Source organism: Leucopleurus acutus, assembly GCF_964270905.1.
Source record: "Leucopleurus acutus genome assembly, chromosome: 3".
In the NCBI taxonomy this organism is placed as follows: domain Eukaryota; kingdom Metazoa; phylum Chordata; class Mammalia; order Artiodactyla; family Delphinidae; genus Leucopleurus; species Leucopleurus acutus.
Window position 1 is genome coordinate 23755061 of NC_139145.1, and position 16625 is coordinate 23771685.

General features: G+C 44.1%; 1 protein-coding gene across 1 annotated transcript; it reads right to left on the minus strand.

Annotated features, from left to right (window-relative positions):
* Positions 1 to 4293: 4293 nt before the first annotated feature.
* Positions 4294 to 16107, minus strand: LOC309958872 (metabotropic glutamate receptor 7-like; the record flags this gene model as incomplete). Its single annotated transcript, XM_082835009.1, has 3 exons — positions 4294 to 4342; positions 6291 to 6372; positions 15697 to 16107. 2 exons carry the CDS (start codon positions 16105 to 16107, stop codon positions 6337 to 6339), a joined length of 447 nt encoding a protein of 148 aa, XP_082691135.1. The 3' UTR covers positions 4294 to 4342; positions 6291 to 6336.
* Positions 16108 to 16625: the final 518 nt, after the last annotated feature.

Sequence of the window (16625 nt, forward strand, 5' to 3'; positions counted from 1 at the left end):
GTATACTTCAATAAAAAATAAGTTAATTAAATTTTTAAAAAGATTAATTCCTTCAGAAGAACAAGTACTACACATTCACAAAAAAAGCATCCTTTGAAAGTTTAAATTTTTGAATTTCTTTGCCACTTCCTTAGTTTTGATCATCTTGGACAATATATTTTTAATACTGACGTTTAAAAAGAATTGTGTTTCAGTGTTTGCTATCCTTAGAGAGACAGAAACAGATAAGTACAACTAAATACTTATTTTTCAAAAGTCTCAAAAGTAAAAGGGAAATGAAAGTAATTATATCTTCAAATGATTTTGGGGTATGTTTCTAATTTCATACTTCTGATGCGATTAAAGATTAAAACTGTATTAAGACATTTGAGACATGCCGCATTGGTATTAAATGAATTTAATTTTGTGTAAAGTGGTAGAAATATTTTCTTCAGCAAACATACCTGCAGATATAAAATCACAACCATAAATCTACAAAAAAGCAAGCTATTGAATGAAATCTGATTGGTTATTTCCCTGCAGTATGGATCTGCTAATAATTTAATTTACTACTTGCTAACAGAAGCCAAAATTTAAATATACATGTGTGTGTGTATATATCTATCTCTTCAATTTTAAATCATTCATATATATGAACAAGTATACATACACATATATAACAATTATTCATATATATATATATATATATAAACAATTTAAATTAAAGAAAGTACATCTGGTGGCCTATTTTTTCCCCCCGATTTCTAAAGAACACCATATTCTATTCTAGGCAGTGGAATGTCAACCCACCTTAAGGGTTGTTCAATGAGCATATCTGAGAAACCACTGGTTTAGCCAATGATGTACTTATTGAGGGAGGCTCTAGTGCCACTGTCAAGAGCTTATCCACAGGAGAGATAAGAAGGTACTTGTTTGGTTTGTGAAAAGAAGGAGTAGTGAGGAATGGCAGGTAGCTGCAGGCTGATGACACGTGATGTCCATATATATGTAGAACCAACACACCCATAATTGCACCCATTTTCCATACCCAAATCCAAAGCCTTTATATCATTAATCCCAGGCAAAAATGGTAAGATTCATGTGTGTTACTATCCCACGGCTTCAAGATGCCTCTAAACTCATGTGAGTATGTCTTAGTTTTATCAGTGGAGGACAAACCAGGCTTCTATCACCAAGCCCCATTCCATAACAGGCAAACCAGTCCAAGACTTCTCTGAGTGCTGCAGGAGAGTCTATGGAAGGGGCGCTCACTCCACTGTGATGCCTAAAATGCCTTTGCACAGAGCAAACATTCAATACATGCTGAGTGAATGAATGAGTGAACTGGCTCATTTCAGGGAAATTCCATTCAACAGGCTGGCATTCCTTCCTACCCATCTTAACTGTTAAGCTTGCCATCAGACAAAAATTTAATTATAAAACATTAGAGCTGAGGAAATTTTAGAAACTGTCTACTCTCCAGAGGTATACAACTTTAATTCAGTGGTAAAAATCACTAGGAGTGATTTAGGAGTCTATCAGACCTCAGTCCAAATTCCACATCTACCATATTTTGGTGAGCAAATAACTACTTCTGAGGCTCTGTTCCATGTATGCATTATGGGATATCGTAATAATACATACATTAATTGTATGACTATCAGGGGATAAAATGACACAACCCATTTGCCATGGTCGGCTAAGTAATTTACACCAAGTAAGCACTCAAGACATTAGCCAATATTAATAGCGGAGAGATGAAAACAAAACTCTGGGACTGATGCCTACCCTAGTGGCCCCAGTGGTCATAATGACTGTCTTCCATTCAGCCTGCTCTCTTCTCACTAAGACTAAGGAAGAGAAGATGAACAAATTAGGAATAACAATTTGAAAATGGTTTTATACTCCCTGAATGAATGGAATTATAATAAAATGATTCATGAGTTCTGCAGAAATATGATGAGACTTTAGATCTTTATGTTAGTTCTCTACAAAACCAATTGATGGCCCTAAGATGTACCTTCCCACCCAGCCCCATCCTTACCAGGATCAAACATCATTGTAAATGGAAAAGTCAACAACACATATCAACAAGCTAAGTTATAAGCCAGTGAAGTCTCAGAGCTTTGATAGAGAAAATTCAGATTTATCATTATATGTAAAAATAAGATGATATGAAGAACTCAATCTAAAAAATATTACCTGGAGATCTATAATCTCTACAATAGTGCTATAAAAAGTAAAGAGCTAGAAATCTATTTAGATGGTTTTCCTTATAAGAAAGCACTTTCTGTATAACTTTTAATGTACTGTTGATGAGAACAATTCAACAAAATTCAAGTAAATACCTGCAGATGTCCTACAAGAAGAAAAGAACAGAGTTAGATGTGACAGGGGATAACTGGACTTCAGGATGAGTAAGACCCTATACTTGACCTCAATAAAGTAACATGAAATACAGTGGATGAGTCATGTACAGAATGTCAGAATTCTAAAAGGCCAAGCTAAGTACCAAAAGGAACATGTGGGGACTCTTAAGAAGGAAATAAAATATTGGTTAGTTGATTACGACAAGGCAGAAGGGAGTAGGTTCCCTTTGGCTGCTCTTTGAAGAGATCACTTCCTTTCCCACCTAGTCCTGAGGCTAGGGTGGCATGGGCAATAGAGGAATGTGGGGACTGAGAATCATTTCTACTCTCACCAGAGTGGCTGGAAGCAGATTTTCTTACCAGGATGTAGTAGTATGCTAATATTTAAGGGTTCTTGAGGTCAGAGAGAAGGGTTTGAATACACCGGCTCCATCTCTTGCTGTGGGTCAAGTTTCTTACCTTTCCAACACCTCGGCGTCTTTATCTGAAAATTGGGGATGATGATAATGTCTCCCACCTGAGTGTGAGAACTACATGATACAGTGCATACGCAGGGCTAAATTTGGTGCCTGGCAAACAGAAAGTGCTCAGTACGGCAGGCGAGTGTAGTGACAATAAAGGCAAAGATGACGGGGGTAGTGCCGGTGTTGCTTCTGCCCCCAGAACAGGCTCTGACTGGGAGAGAGTTAAAGCACCTTTGGGTTCATGGGGGTTTATATATAAGCAATGGTTGATCAATGTGAGCTGGTTGTCCAAATGATTATGTGCAATCTAAGAAAAAAATGGGCCTCGGATCTGCTCAGCTACTTAATAATATTAGCAGCGGTAGTAGTCAAAGAAGCTAAATTTTATTAAGTGTTTATATGCCAAACAACGTGCTGAACGTTTTAAAAGGATTTACTCACTTATTACAACGAGGCTATATGCTAGGTCCTGATAATGTTATTCGTCTCTTTCAGATGTTGACTGAGCCTCAGACGGGTTACAAAAGCACCTAAGATCCCGTTGTCAGTACATGACGGAAATGAGTTCAAATCCAGCCTGTCTGACTTGTTCTTAATCACTAAGGTATGAAATTAAGCATGTTGCCCTTTGCCTGATTCTCCTTCTGAGGCCTGAATATTTCACTTAGCTCTCTGAGTGCAGAAGAGAGAAAATTCTCTCTCCTTGACCCAACTTGGCATCAATATCCAACTCCCCTTCTCAAAATGGGTTGCTTCAACGAGCAGCAATGAATGCCGGGTTGTGGACCAGTCACCTTGATGACTAAGAGTCAGACACTAGGGAAAGAAAACGCTCTGTGACAAACCTACCCTTGTACAGAAACAAGACAGAAATGGGGGGACAGGGCCGAAGATAATGGAATAAGGCATAGGAAAAATAGCACCTGGCATTGTGACAGTAATAGTAATAATAGTAGTAGTAGTAGTAATAGTAATAATAATAGACTTTACTATGCTCTAGGCATTATATTAAGTGCTTGGTGTAAGTGACTTCATTTTAACATTGAAAACAAGTCTATGAGGATGAAATATTATTAACATCATTTTATAGGCAAGAGTATTGAGGTTCAGGTAATCAGGTAAATTGCCCAAGCTCATATGGTTAGCAAGTGGAAAGCAGAGATTTGAACCAGCACCTACACTCCTAACCATTATGCTATAACCATTATGCTGAAGACATAAGAATTCCAATGGTCTTTCCCCGTAACCCACTCCTGCACTCCAGACTTAAATAGTCCAAGATCAAGAGAGAGCAAGCTTGGAGTTGCCACTCTTCAGTGAGGGTCAATCATTTCAAAACAGTGTGTTTGCTAACAAGATGCAGTTCCTGTGATAATCTTCTCAACCAGCTATCAAGAAACAGGAAGCAAAGATTCAAGTAACAGTATGTTCCTACTTACGAGGAAGGTGGGACAGCACAGTGGACACTGGGCTTAACTGGTCTGGAAAACGTGGTCCCAGTAGGCATACACGCTGGTACATTTTCCCCACCTACCAAATACAAAAGAAGTATTTTATTTCCATGTTGCTCTTCAAAGTTCCACCTCATTCGTGCCTGTCATTCATCCTCTGGCCTCTTCCTGTCTCCATTTCTGTACAGAAAGGTGCTGAGTCTCTGCTCTCGGATACGAAAAGGGTGTGTTAGGAGAGGGAGCCATGGTACCTCAATGTCTTTTTCTTTCATCTTAATTCTATTATGCCAACTCCACTGAACTTAATTAGAGTGAATACAGAATTACACAATTACCCTCTGTTCTATTCTTCAGATGTTATATTTTGATAAAATTTACGACATGCTGCTCTCCCCTTGAACACCAGATGAACACTAGAAATGGATGTGTGTTGACATAAAATCTGTTATAATTACAATTAAAGTATAGCTTACATAATGATAGTGTTAACATAAAATTATAGATGTGTAGAGACAACGTGGTCATGCAGTTTTTAGTATAAGTACATGCTTAGACCAATATCTGTTAGCGGAATGAAGATGGAAGAGAATTTTGGTTAAGCCACAAAGGCTGTTTAAGGACTTGCAGATAGCTAAGGGGAACTCAAAGACCAGTAAGATATTTCCCCTGCCATGTTTGCAATTGCAAAGTGAAGGGAAAATGTGAAAGTAAGTACCCCTATGGAAATTACAAGACAAGTACATTTTTTTCCTTGAGTACCTGGGTAAATGCTTAAATTCTAATGTATATCAGTGATGCAAATTTTCAACTGAGTTTGATAAATCATAAAATAATAATTATACATATATGTATATAAAACTGCATGGAACTAGACAGTTCAGAATTACGTCTAATTAAAGAGGTACCCTATGACAACTAACTTAAACCTTACAAAATATGGTTCCAAGTACCCTATCAGAGTGAAAAGCCGGAGACTGAAAGGTTTATTGTAAATGTTTGTAGTCATGGTGTCTTAACTAAAACTACTGTGTCACAAATACTATTAAAATAATTGTGACATTTTATTCACTTTTACTGCAAACAACAAAACAAACTATAGGTATTTTTTCATTTCAGGTAATTATTTTAGCTAACAGTTATTAAATGTTTTGAGAAGACAGAGTGCTAATTGCATTACTTCATTTTATCTTTAAAATAGCGCTTCCATGTAATTATTCTTAATATCTCCATTGTATTAAAGTGTATCTCTAGTTTAGACCTTTCTTCAGAACTGCAGACTTGTGTATCCAACTGTGTACTCAGCATCTCTACTTGGACGTCACGAAAACATCTCAAATCTTATATCTCCAAAACTGGTCTTTAATCCCCCAAACATGCTCTACCCCAAACTTTTTCCATCTTAGGTGACAGTAACCACACCTTTCCAGTTCCCCAGGCCCTAAGTCTCGAATTCACCCTTGACCCCCTCTTCCTTTCCATTCTTGCATTCAATCTACCACGAAATGCTGTCACAACCTTCCCAATGTGCCACTTCTGAGAATTACCAGCCACTAGCAGCCTGGTGCAGGCCAACAACATAGACCTCGAGGATCCTGTAGTCACCTCCCGAGATTCTCCCTGACTCCACTCTCTCCCCACATCCTCAAGACCACAGATACAGTTATGCTTTTCAAAAAAGAGACAGTTCATGCCACACCTCGGCTAAAATCCTGCCCCTGGCTGCCTACACTTAGAGTAAAAGACACAATGCATGTGATGGCCTCCCAGGACTTACCCAATCCATCCCATCACATATCCGACCTCCAGCCCTCCTGCTGTCTCTTCCTCCCCACTGACTAAGTCAGCCAGGGTGGCCTCCTTGATATTCCTCCAAGCTGCCCGGCATATTTCTGCCTTAGAGTTTTGGGACCGGTCCCAGGGAGTGGTCACCCCATCATACATTCTGACAACTCCCTCACTTCAAGTCTTTGCTCAAATGTCAACTTATAAAATCCACCCTGACTACCCTATTTAAAAACAGAACCTACCTGTACACTCCTCCAGCACTCCCAACCCAAGCCTCTTCAGTGAGCTTCACATCCTTTTCCTTATCCCGTAGCGCCCATCAACCTGTGACAAAGCATAGAATTTATTTATAACATCCGTTTCCACACGAGAGTGTAAGGAGGGAGAAAGCATGCAAGAAGGAGCACGCAGGCAAAGGCTCTTGTCTAATTTATTCATTGATACGTCCAAGCATAGAGAACAGGAAGATGCTTGATAAACAGTCCTGAAAAAGATACAGATGAGGAAACTAGTAGTAAGCTCAGAAAGTTTAAGTAACTTCCTCAAGGTTTTAGAGCTAGAAGAGGGTCACAGTAGAATTCACACTTGGGGATGTCTAACTTCAAATCTCTTAGCCTCTCTGCTTTTTTTTTTTTCTTTTTTTCTTCTCGGTACGCGGGCCTCTCCCTGTTGCAGCCTCTCCCGTTGCGGAGCACAGGCTCCGGAGGCGCAGGCTCAGCAGCCATGGCTCACGGGCCCAGCCGCTCTGCGGCATGTGGGATCTTCCCGGACCGGGGCACGAACCCGTGTCCCCTGCATCGGCAGGCGGACTCTCAACCACTGCGCCACCAGGGAAGCCCCTCTCTGCTATCTTAAGTCCATGCAATTCAGGATTTGTTTTAATCAGTGCCATGGAAATTCTCACTCCACTGAATAGGATCACTAAAGTGTTCTCTGTCTAGATTTATATATATATTTTCCATTTAAACAAAGGAAACAGAAGAGGGGAATTCATCATGGGTTATTGCGGTAGTTTTACAGCAATGTTAGCAATAATGACATTTAAGTAATAGTGATATTTAATGATAGCATAATAATAATAAAATAATAGCTCTTAAATGTATTGAAGACAAATCGCATGCTAAACTCGGTGCTAAAATATTTCCATGTATATTTTGTGCAAAATCCTTATGAATATCCTATCAGATGAGCTTTATGTGTAACTCCACCAGGAATACTTCTCTTATTCTGCTTTCAAAGATAAGGAAACTGATGAGAAGTGTGGTAACCGTTTGATCAAGATGAGACTGGTAATAAGTTGTGAGTATGAATTTAAATTCAGGTCTAACTCCAGAATTTGATTCTCAATCCATACATGAAAATTCTGATAATTCCTTTGATAAGGGTATGTCCTCTCCTGGAAAACATCCCCCATTATGTCTGCCTGTGCTCATACCTTCAGGACACAGTCAAGTTTGAAACATGATAAAAATGTTTAAATAGTATGCTTTAATAAATGGAAATATCTTCATCTCAACAATAACACAAAAAGGCAGGCTGAGCCCTTTGAAGTGGCTCTCTTCCATCCAGAACAAGAGAAGGAATCAACAGCTGCAGAGTAAAGAAAGCATGAAACCCAGAGATGGAGGATTCTGTAAATGACCAATTACAAGACTATTAAGCCGCACTTTCATAGCAAGAGGCAAAATATTCCATTAAACTGAAAATTCTTCTACCCCTCACTCCAAGGCCCACACAAACATTAATGTTGCATTTATTAGGATGTATTTCCTGTGCTCTATCAACTTGACTTTCAGCAACTGTATTAATACAGTCCTTTCGCTTTGCACATATATCTGAATGATGGATTCCATTACTGGAGTTTTGTAGAAAGAGTGGAGTGAATGCAGTAAAGTTTGGGAAGAGCCATCATAATCCATAATGATGGGCACTGAATCAGGACAAGAAGAAACCTCTCTTCTCACTTATTTGAATGAAAATTCTACTATATATTTATTGCCTCTGTACAGGGCCATGTGTTGAATAATGGAAAACAAGCATCTTTCATTTGGAGGTAGGATTTGTGTGCTCAAGTTTCGATGGGCCTGCAGAATTAATCTTGTTTTAGAAATGAAATAAAATGTAATTTCTTACTGTAAGTAGATGTGGTTAAGCAACTGGCAACTTTGATGTCTTTAAATCACTGCAGTTTCGGGGTAGGCAAATCTATAATTATTTCAAGCACTTCTTTATTGGTGCAACAATTGAGCAGTGTACATAGTGGTCAACAACCTGGGCATTGTCAGACGACTCTAAGTTTGAATCTAGACTTTGCCACTCACCAGCTATGTGACTTTCAGCTATGAGAATCACTTTCTTCAGCTTTACAGTGTGGATTATTATATGCCCTTTGCAGAACTACTGTAAGAACTAAATGTATATGGGCACAGTGGCTCATAGTAAGGGCTCAAATTAGTATTGTGGTCACTACTAGTAGTATTGAAAAGAAATTAGAACTTCTATTCTCATAAAGTGGGATATGTGTCCCTTTATCATTGTAATTTCATATCATTTTACTTTTGACCTTATAATTTAATAGCTTGATCCAAGAAACATTTAGCAGTAAATATAATTGAAAGAAGGTTACTTGTCAAACATGAAATACTGTAGTATCAAGTGTGCTGGCACAATACTCTTCTCAGATAATTAACCTGTAAAAATATGTTATTGTCTTCTTTTTAATTAAGCACATTGAACATATATATTTACTGTGCCAATTGGCGAAAGGTCCATTAATTAATCAGTCTAACTATATGTTGCATAAATGACTTCTAAACATAATCGTATATGTATTTTATTTGTTGGGAAAATGTGTTTGAGATTGTTCTTTTCTGCCTATTTAAAGTAAAAGAGGGTGAGAAGTAGAGTTAGGCTTAATGTACTTTGTACTCTATTATGCCATGAAAATGCTTCTGTGCCCTGGAGACAACAACAAAAGATTTGCTTTAATGACAAGAATCAAGTATGTTCTAAAGCTTCCAGGTAGGAGGCGTATAGGTTGCAGTTTATATCAGAAGTCTTTGCTCTCTCTCTCAACTGCGTCTAGATGGGAAAGATGTGGTCATAAATGCTTCAAGGTGATACAGTAAATGTTGGAAAGAGGGGGGTAGGAGGCAGAGTTTTGAATATCTCAAACCTGAGCTAGAAGGATTTTACTTAAAGAAAATAGCGGATATGATTTTTCACTTAAGGAATGCCAGTCAGCAAACCTGACATTAATGTAGGAAATTAGCTCTTTTAGCTATGATGCTTTCAAATGCACATGGCTGAAAACAAATTCAAAATACTCAAAGGAAATTTAAAAACAAAAACCAAACAACAACAACCACCTCAACAAACAAGTACTAGAAATTCAGGGATGCAGCCATATTCAGATACAGTTGGAGCTGGACGTTCCAGAGTATCAGCAGGGTTCCAGCTCTCTCTCCATCCCTCAGCCCTGCTTACCTCTGCAAGACTTTATTTTACAGAAAGTCTCTCCTTGTGCTGGATGGTCACTGGGAGTCCCAGAGTCATATCTCCCCAGATTAGAAATTCCAGAGAGAAAAGACAATTCTTCCATTTTGCTCTGAGAGAAAAGTCCTGGAGAGCAGTCTGATAGACTTAGCCGAGGTCAGACGCCTACCCATGAGCCAATCACCTGCTTTACTGGAGTTCAGTCCCTGGGCGACTCATCCCCGGGGCCCGTGAGGAGGCAGGATGGCATTATCTGGCAGTTCTCCAAGAAAAGCCTGCTGTTTTTTTGTAAGATGAAAGGGGAGAGGACATGGAAAATGAAACCTGTATCTGCTTCTGTAAAATCCACAGAATCTTACTCTCTGTCCTGTGTCGATGACCATGCAGTAAGCTGACCCAGGAGGTCATTTTTCCCACAACAGTCTTTATATATATGACTAAGGAACACACTGGTAAAAGAATATGGGAGAAAGTCTGAGTATGACAAGTCAGCTAGACTGATATTAACTAAAAAAGCTGTGTGAAAATATCCTTAAAAAGTTGCCCCCAACTCACTCAAAGTCCAAAGTTGGAGCTGGAAATACAATGTCATGGAGTTTGGATAAGAACAGGTTTTCTCCAAGTTGAACTATGACACAGATTAGAGACTTCTAGAAACTATACTTTTTCAAAGAAAAAACATCACATGAGAAAAATGAGGCCTAGAAAAATTAAATGACTTAAGGTAACATAGCTAATAATTGGCAGGACTGAGACTAGAGTACATACTTTGTGTAACTGGCTATGGTTTGTTTGTTTCTTTCTTTCGTTATCACTTCAAAACGAGACAAACTTAAAGAAAGGAAACACAACCAAAACTCAGTGGTTGGAAAAGAGATGGATGTGAACGCCCACTTGTTTCTTACGTATAAAGTTACCCCTCGCAGTGTTTTGCAGGAGAAAACGCTGGCTCTTCCCAACGTTGGTTATATACACAAAGATTCCAAAGACAAGACAAGTGCTTTGCAAACAAAGTAACTAGAACCAGCTCAGGCTTCCCCGCGCCGGGTCCTACGTTCCACGGTCAGAACCACCAACTGTATCCCCCCGGGTAACAAGGTGATTCAGAAAAGCTGGCGTTTTCAGAGAAGGGAGAACACTTAGCCGGGAAGAGAGGAGAAAACTTGCTCAGCTTCTTGCTGGGGTCTGAAACGATCCCAACAGAGTCCTTAAACCCCTCAGGTTTCCCCAATCAAGCACCCTCGCCTCCAACCTGGGCCACCCCAGATCTGACTATCAGACGACAGAAGTCTGCGGACGCACGAAGAGCTAACCACCCCACGAGAGGGACCTACGCGCGGCCGCGCCCACTCACCCGCCGCTCCCCGGGAGACGGGAGACGAGCCCGGGGTCCAAGTCCTGGGCGTGGCTGACTCACCCCTCTCCGGGCCCAGCTCCAGCTCACCTCGGCGCGGCCCGCCTGGGCGCCGCCATCTTTACCACGAAGGGGGCCTCGCGCCGGAGGCCCCTGAGAGGGCGCCCTGAGCGGAGCCGGAGCGCCGGGGAGCCCCAGGTCGGCGCCCTACGTGCCCCGCGCGCTCGCGCAGCGTCCACGCGCGACGAGAGTCCCTCACGCAGCCCCCGACCCAGGCTTCCGCGGACCCGGCGCCCCGCGCAGCCCGCACCGCGGCTCAGGCGGCGCCGAGCGCGGCCCGGGCGGAAGAGCGGGCGGGGGGCACGCGCTCGGTAACCTGGCAACGCGGAGCAACCCGGTGTCTCTGGCGAACCCCAGCCCTCCACCGCGAGGAAGCACGGACCCCTGCACCCGCCGTCCAGCCCTCCCCGCCGCTCGGTCGCTCCGCCCGCTGCTGCCCGCTGGCTATGGTCTTTTCAATCCATGATACAACGTCTATATGTAACGAATCTGTTAAACCCTAAATGTTTATGATATTCAAGTAATCCAGTATCTGAATTATTCTTGAAGATAAAACATCCAAAGACTTCTTAATTGTATGGGTATACATACATAAAATACACGTGGAGGTAACTTCAAATATAGTATGTGCCTGTCTCTATTCCTTCCCTCTCCGCTCTTTTAAAAAATGCCCCTTTAAAAATTGCCCACTCACCATCTGTTAGGTAAATTTGCTGAAACACAGTAAATGTGGAGACAGAAATTGTTATAGAGACTATTCCAAATGGCACTGACACCTGTATTTATGAAATGTTTAAAAGGGTAAGTTAGAGTTGTTTTTTTTTAAAAAAAAATCCCACTATAGTAACACCACATCATCCTAGGTGCCCAGTTCTATCCAATTACATAAGATGGAGAGAGAGAGAGAGGAGGAAGAGAAAGAAGAAAGGAAGAAAACCAAGTACTTATGTATAAAATGTTGCTGCCAAAGTTTGAGATTATACTCAAGCATCAATGAACAGAAGGAAAACACTTACAAATTTACAAATGTATTTCATTTATGGTATGAGGGACACAGGTTTACATTTGCAACACGCTCCCACAAGGGTCAAATTGACCACTTTTTTCTATCTAGTTGCTCTTGAGAGAACAAAACAATTGAAACAGATGCCATTCAATTCCAAGTCTATAGCTTAGACCATGTCACTGCACATGAAATATTGTTCATTCAGAGTCAGCACATAGCATGAGTAATTTATACTCTCAGAGTGTTTGCTCTCAAGTCAATAGCAGAGAAGCCTTGAATAAAAACGTTCCCATTACTTTCCATTGTGATAGATCTTACTTATAGCCCATGAAACAGTGGTCAGAGGAGATTTATTCTTTGGATACCATATTATATAATCTCTCCACTTTAAGCCATCCCCCACTCGGCGATTATTTTTTAAATATGTTACTCGTAGTCAATATTAATTTACATTTAATCTTTCTTAGCATTAGGAGAGTATTATTTTGTACAGGCTCCGAAACAAATCTCCCGAAATTCCTCCCTGATGCTCCCTTCAGGCTGAAAATGCATTGCAGGGTGGCTGCAGTGACTTACTTCTAGTTGGCAGAGCCCTGGCCTCACACTAATTTCATTAGCCTCAAACTCCTGGATTTGAAAGATCCACTGAATAGGATTCCTGTCCTCTGACATGTCACTTACTAACCAATTCAGTGTGCATACAGAGGAGACAGAAAGGACTTGCTCAGCTCTGGCCCACCGGCAGGCAGATGAGAATTCCCCGTCAGAGACACTGTTTACATCTGAGCGGTCATTCTTGCCCGGGTCCTCATTTTCAGGAAGGAAGTTCAATCCAGGCTTTGCTGGCAGCTGCAGCATTTGTTACATCCATTACTAGCTCCTTGTTCCTTCCTGCCCCCCAGTGCTTAGCATCCCCCATTTCAGTCACTAAGTCTTCCTTCCCCCAGCCTAGAAGCTTACCTCACCATAAATTTTTATCTCAAATGATAGGTTTGACACATTCCCCACAGCAACCCACAGGGACTGGGGAAAAGAAAACTCAAATCTCTGGAGAGCTAAGAATTCAACCATTTAGAGGAGTTTCTTTTATCCAGGACAGTCTTCATTGAGCTGAACCCTGCAATCCCAGAGAAGATTCACCTACCTGTTCTTTTCCTCTTTCCCTAAAGTGACTGTGTCTTTGAACAAGGGGTCTGTGTTCCACTATTCTCTCTATTCATTTTGCAGGTTTACAGAGGCTTGGAAACTGGGGGCTGGACTTACATGCCAGGAGCTTCTAAGATCACACGCAAAAATAAGGCTACTGGAAGAGACTGTTGGAATCTATCTCTGTATATTTGAACATGGGCAGTGGTTAACCAGGATGCTCACACCAAGCTTATATCCAGCTTGCAGCACAAGCCACAAGTTGGTGCATCCCTCCTACTACCAGCCTCTTCTCAATAAATGCAGGTGAAAACTGGGGGCTCTTTTCCCTCAGCTGTTCAATCCAACATGAATAGCTGCAATTTGCAAATTAGAGGAAAATGACAGTGTTTTCTCTGAATGGTTTTGGTCCCAACGCACACTGCTAATGCTGGCATTCAGTTCCTTTCCTTCCCAGCCCAGGGAACGGGGGAACTAAGCATAAGGCAAGCGTTCTCTTTTCTTGCAAGTGCCTCAGATCCACACACCAGAGAAGGAATCAGCTCCCCCTGGAATCTTTTTCAGCAAACACAATCCTTCACCTAGTCTGCAAGCTCTCTCTTGACTTTAAGATTTCACTCTTTTTTCGACAGGCAGGCCCATCTGCAAGCTCCCAAGCTCCAAGTGAAGGCACCAAAATAATTTTTAAAATGTCAAACAGCAAATGTGCCTTCAACCCCCAGAGCTCCAGTAAAAATACTGTGAGTTGCCCCTGTGATTCTCAGGTGACCTCTGGCCTCATCCTCCCTGCAGCGCTGCCTCCTCAGGTTCTCTAGTTTAAGCTCAGAGGTAAAGGAAGTGCTTCTGGGTTTTGCTTCCAACAACCCAGGCTCTTCCTGAAAGCATTACCTCAAAGTGAAGGCTGCCCAGAAGCACTTTTGGCCTTGCAAACATCTAGAGGTGGCATACTCAACAGGTGCTAGGGATGCTCAGAGGCTCAGAGGGGCCATACCAGGCTGCAGCTTTAGACAGGCACCCCTCCTTCTGGCACAAACACAGACTTCATACCCCTGGGTGCTGATGTAGTGACAGCTTGAATCTCACAAGGAGTCCCCTCCAGAAACCCAACATGCTTCAGGAAAGGCACTTGAGAGGGAGCCGACTTTTTAGCTACGGGGAGCATAAGGGTCAGCCAGAACATCTGGAGAAGGGACTAACGGAGCTTGGGTCCTACCAGGCAGGGAGAGAGCTGTGCATTAGGAAAGGATCACTTCAAGACAGAGATGAACAAAAAACTTGGAGATAGGGGTAGAGAAGGAAAAGAGAGGCAGAAATTGAAAGGGAGAACATAAAAACAGACAGACAAAAAAAAAAAAAAAGCAGGGAGAAAGAGACACAAGGAGAGAGACACACAGGAAGAAAGACAGAGAAACAAGAGAACCCATAGTCACGCAGACCCTGAAACTCAATTTCTTCATCCAGAAGCCATCCATCTATACCCAGGGCGGCACAGGAGCCTTGGGGCCGAGGCTGCGGGAGCAGGCGGTGAGAGAGCACTGCAGCACCGCCCACCGCTCAGCGGGCCCGATCCGCCGTCCTCGCATCTTCAGCCGTCCTCGCATTCTTCCGCCGTTGCCCGCCTGCACCCGGAGCTAGAGGACCGCCCGGCCTTGCTCAGCGCACCCTACTGCCTCCCTCCAGGCGCCTTCTTGTCTGGCTCTGAGAATCGTCCTCAAAACCCAGGACTGGGGTTGGGGGCTGCGTTAGAGAGGTCGTGGGAAAGGATGGGCACAGGGTGGGTGCAGACAAAGCGACTGTGTTTCGCAGTTAGCATGAGCTCACCTCCGGGCTCTGAGCTGGCAGGAGTAGAAAGCTGATCGCCCGGCTCCTGCCAGTGGCCGGATCGCAAAGGCAGTTTAGACGGTGCAAACAACTGCCCAGAGCAAATCACCTGGGGGCACGTCTGCGGGTGGCTTCTCCCCGCTTGAGGACAGTCCCCACGCCTTCCGCCCCATGCCCTCGCAGAGACAGGTTACAGGTCGGGAAATCCAACCCGAGCGAAATGGGCAATTCACGTCCAAATGTAGGTGAAGACCTAGCCTTCGGTTTAAGAACTGCCTCCCTAAGCTCTTCTGGAAATTTTCCAAGGGAGCTGCAGCTTGTCGGGCGGCTTGGGGCAGGGAAGCTGGGGAGTTGAGAAATGCCTAGTTTCTAGGCGTCTTCTCATCTTTCATATTCCTTGCGCCTAAGTGGCTCTCACAGGAGCCCGGCACTTTTACAAGCCTGTTTTGGAACCATATTTCACTCGAATGCAAACCCATTTAAATCATCGCCTTGTTTTTCGGAGACTGTTTCTTGTCAATGGGGCCATAAATCCAGAATGTCAAGCCGGATGGAGTGGAGCGCGGACAGGGTAGAGATGGAAGGGAAATGAATCAAGCAGGGAAAGTACCTCCTCCGGTGAGGTGGGAGGGATTCGGCAGGATCTCCAGGGTGGAAATGAGCGAAGGCTGACCAGACCCCGCACCCCTGGAGTCCAAGCCAGCCTTCAGGATAAAGAGCGCGGGGAGCTACGGCGCGCTCTGCCCCGGAGGGAGCGCCCCCCTACCTGGAAAAGCCTCAGGATGTTGGCTACCATGATGGAGACCGAACTCCCCGAAGCCCCAATCACTCCAACTACTTTCTCGGGCTTGACGAAAACCGGAGGCTCGCCGTTGGTGCAGCGCACTTCGGAGGTGTCCTTCTGGATGAGCGCCTGGACGAAAGTGAGCGACTGTTCGAGCGCATAAGTGTCCCTGGAACAAGTGTCCAGGATCCGCGCTCCCAGCGTCACGTTGGGCAGCAGGTTGGGATCGCTGTTGATCATGTCCAGGGCGTAGAGCATCGCTTCCAGCCCGTGGATCCCGTTCTTCCTCTTGATGTCGTCGCAGGGCACTCCGCTGGGACCCTTCGCGTACACCGGGAACAGCCCCCCGAGGGTGACGTCCCCCTCGATCCGAATGGAGTGCGGGGCGTACATCTCATGGCCGCGCGCCGCCGCCGCCGCCAGCGCGCACAGAAGCACCTTCAGCACGCAGCAGGGAAACTTCGCCAGAGTCAGGGCGCGGAGCAGCTTCCCCAGCTGGACCATGCTGCTCCCGCGGTTGCGGTGGTGGCGGCGGCACTCGAGGGGACGGTGGCGGGCTCGCCGGAGTCCTGGCCCCTTGGGGTGAGCTCCTCCGGGGAAGCCCAGGGTCTCCTGCGGGCGAGGAGGGTAGGGGCGCCCGGGGAAGGGCAGCCGGCGAGGGTGGGGGGTCCCGCGGCGCCTGCCATCTTGGGGCGCCGTGCGCTCTTGGGTTCCCCGGCCAGCGCGCCGCGCTCGAGCTCGCGCTCGGTGGCTTGCAGCTCGAGCTCTCCAACAGCCCAGCACTGGGGAGAGAGCGAGCATGGCTATCGCTTTAAATGCGCGTTCGGCTCCCTCTCCTCCTCCGCCCACTCCCTCCCACCCTCGCTCGCTCTCAGGCTCTCCCCACCCTTCCCAGCGCCCACCCTCCCCAC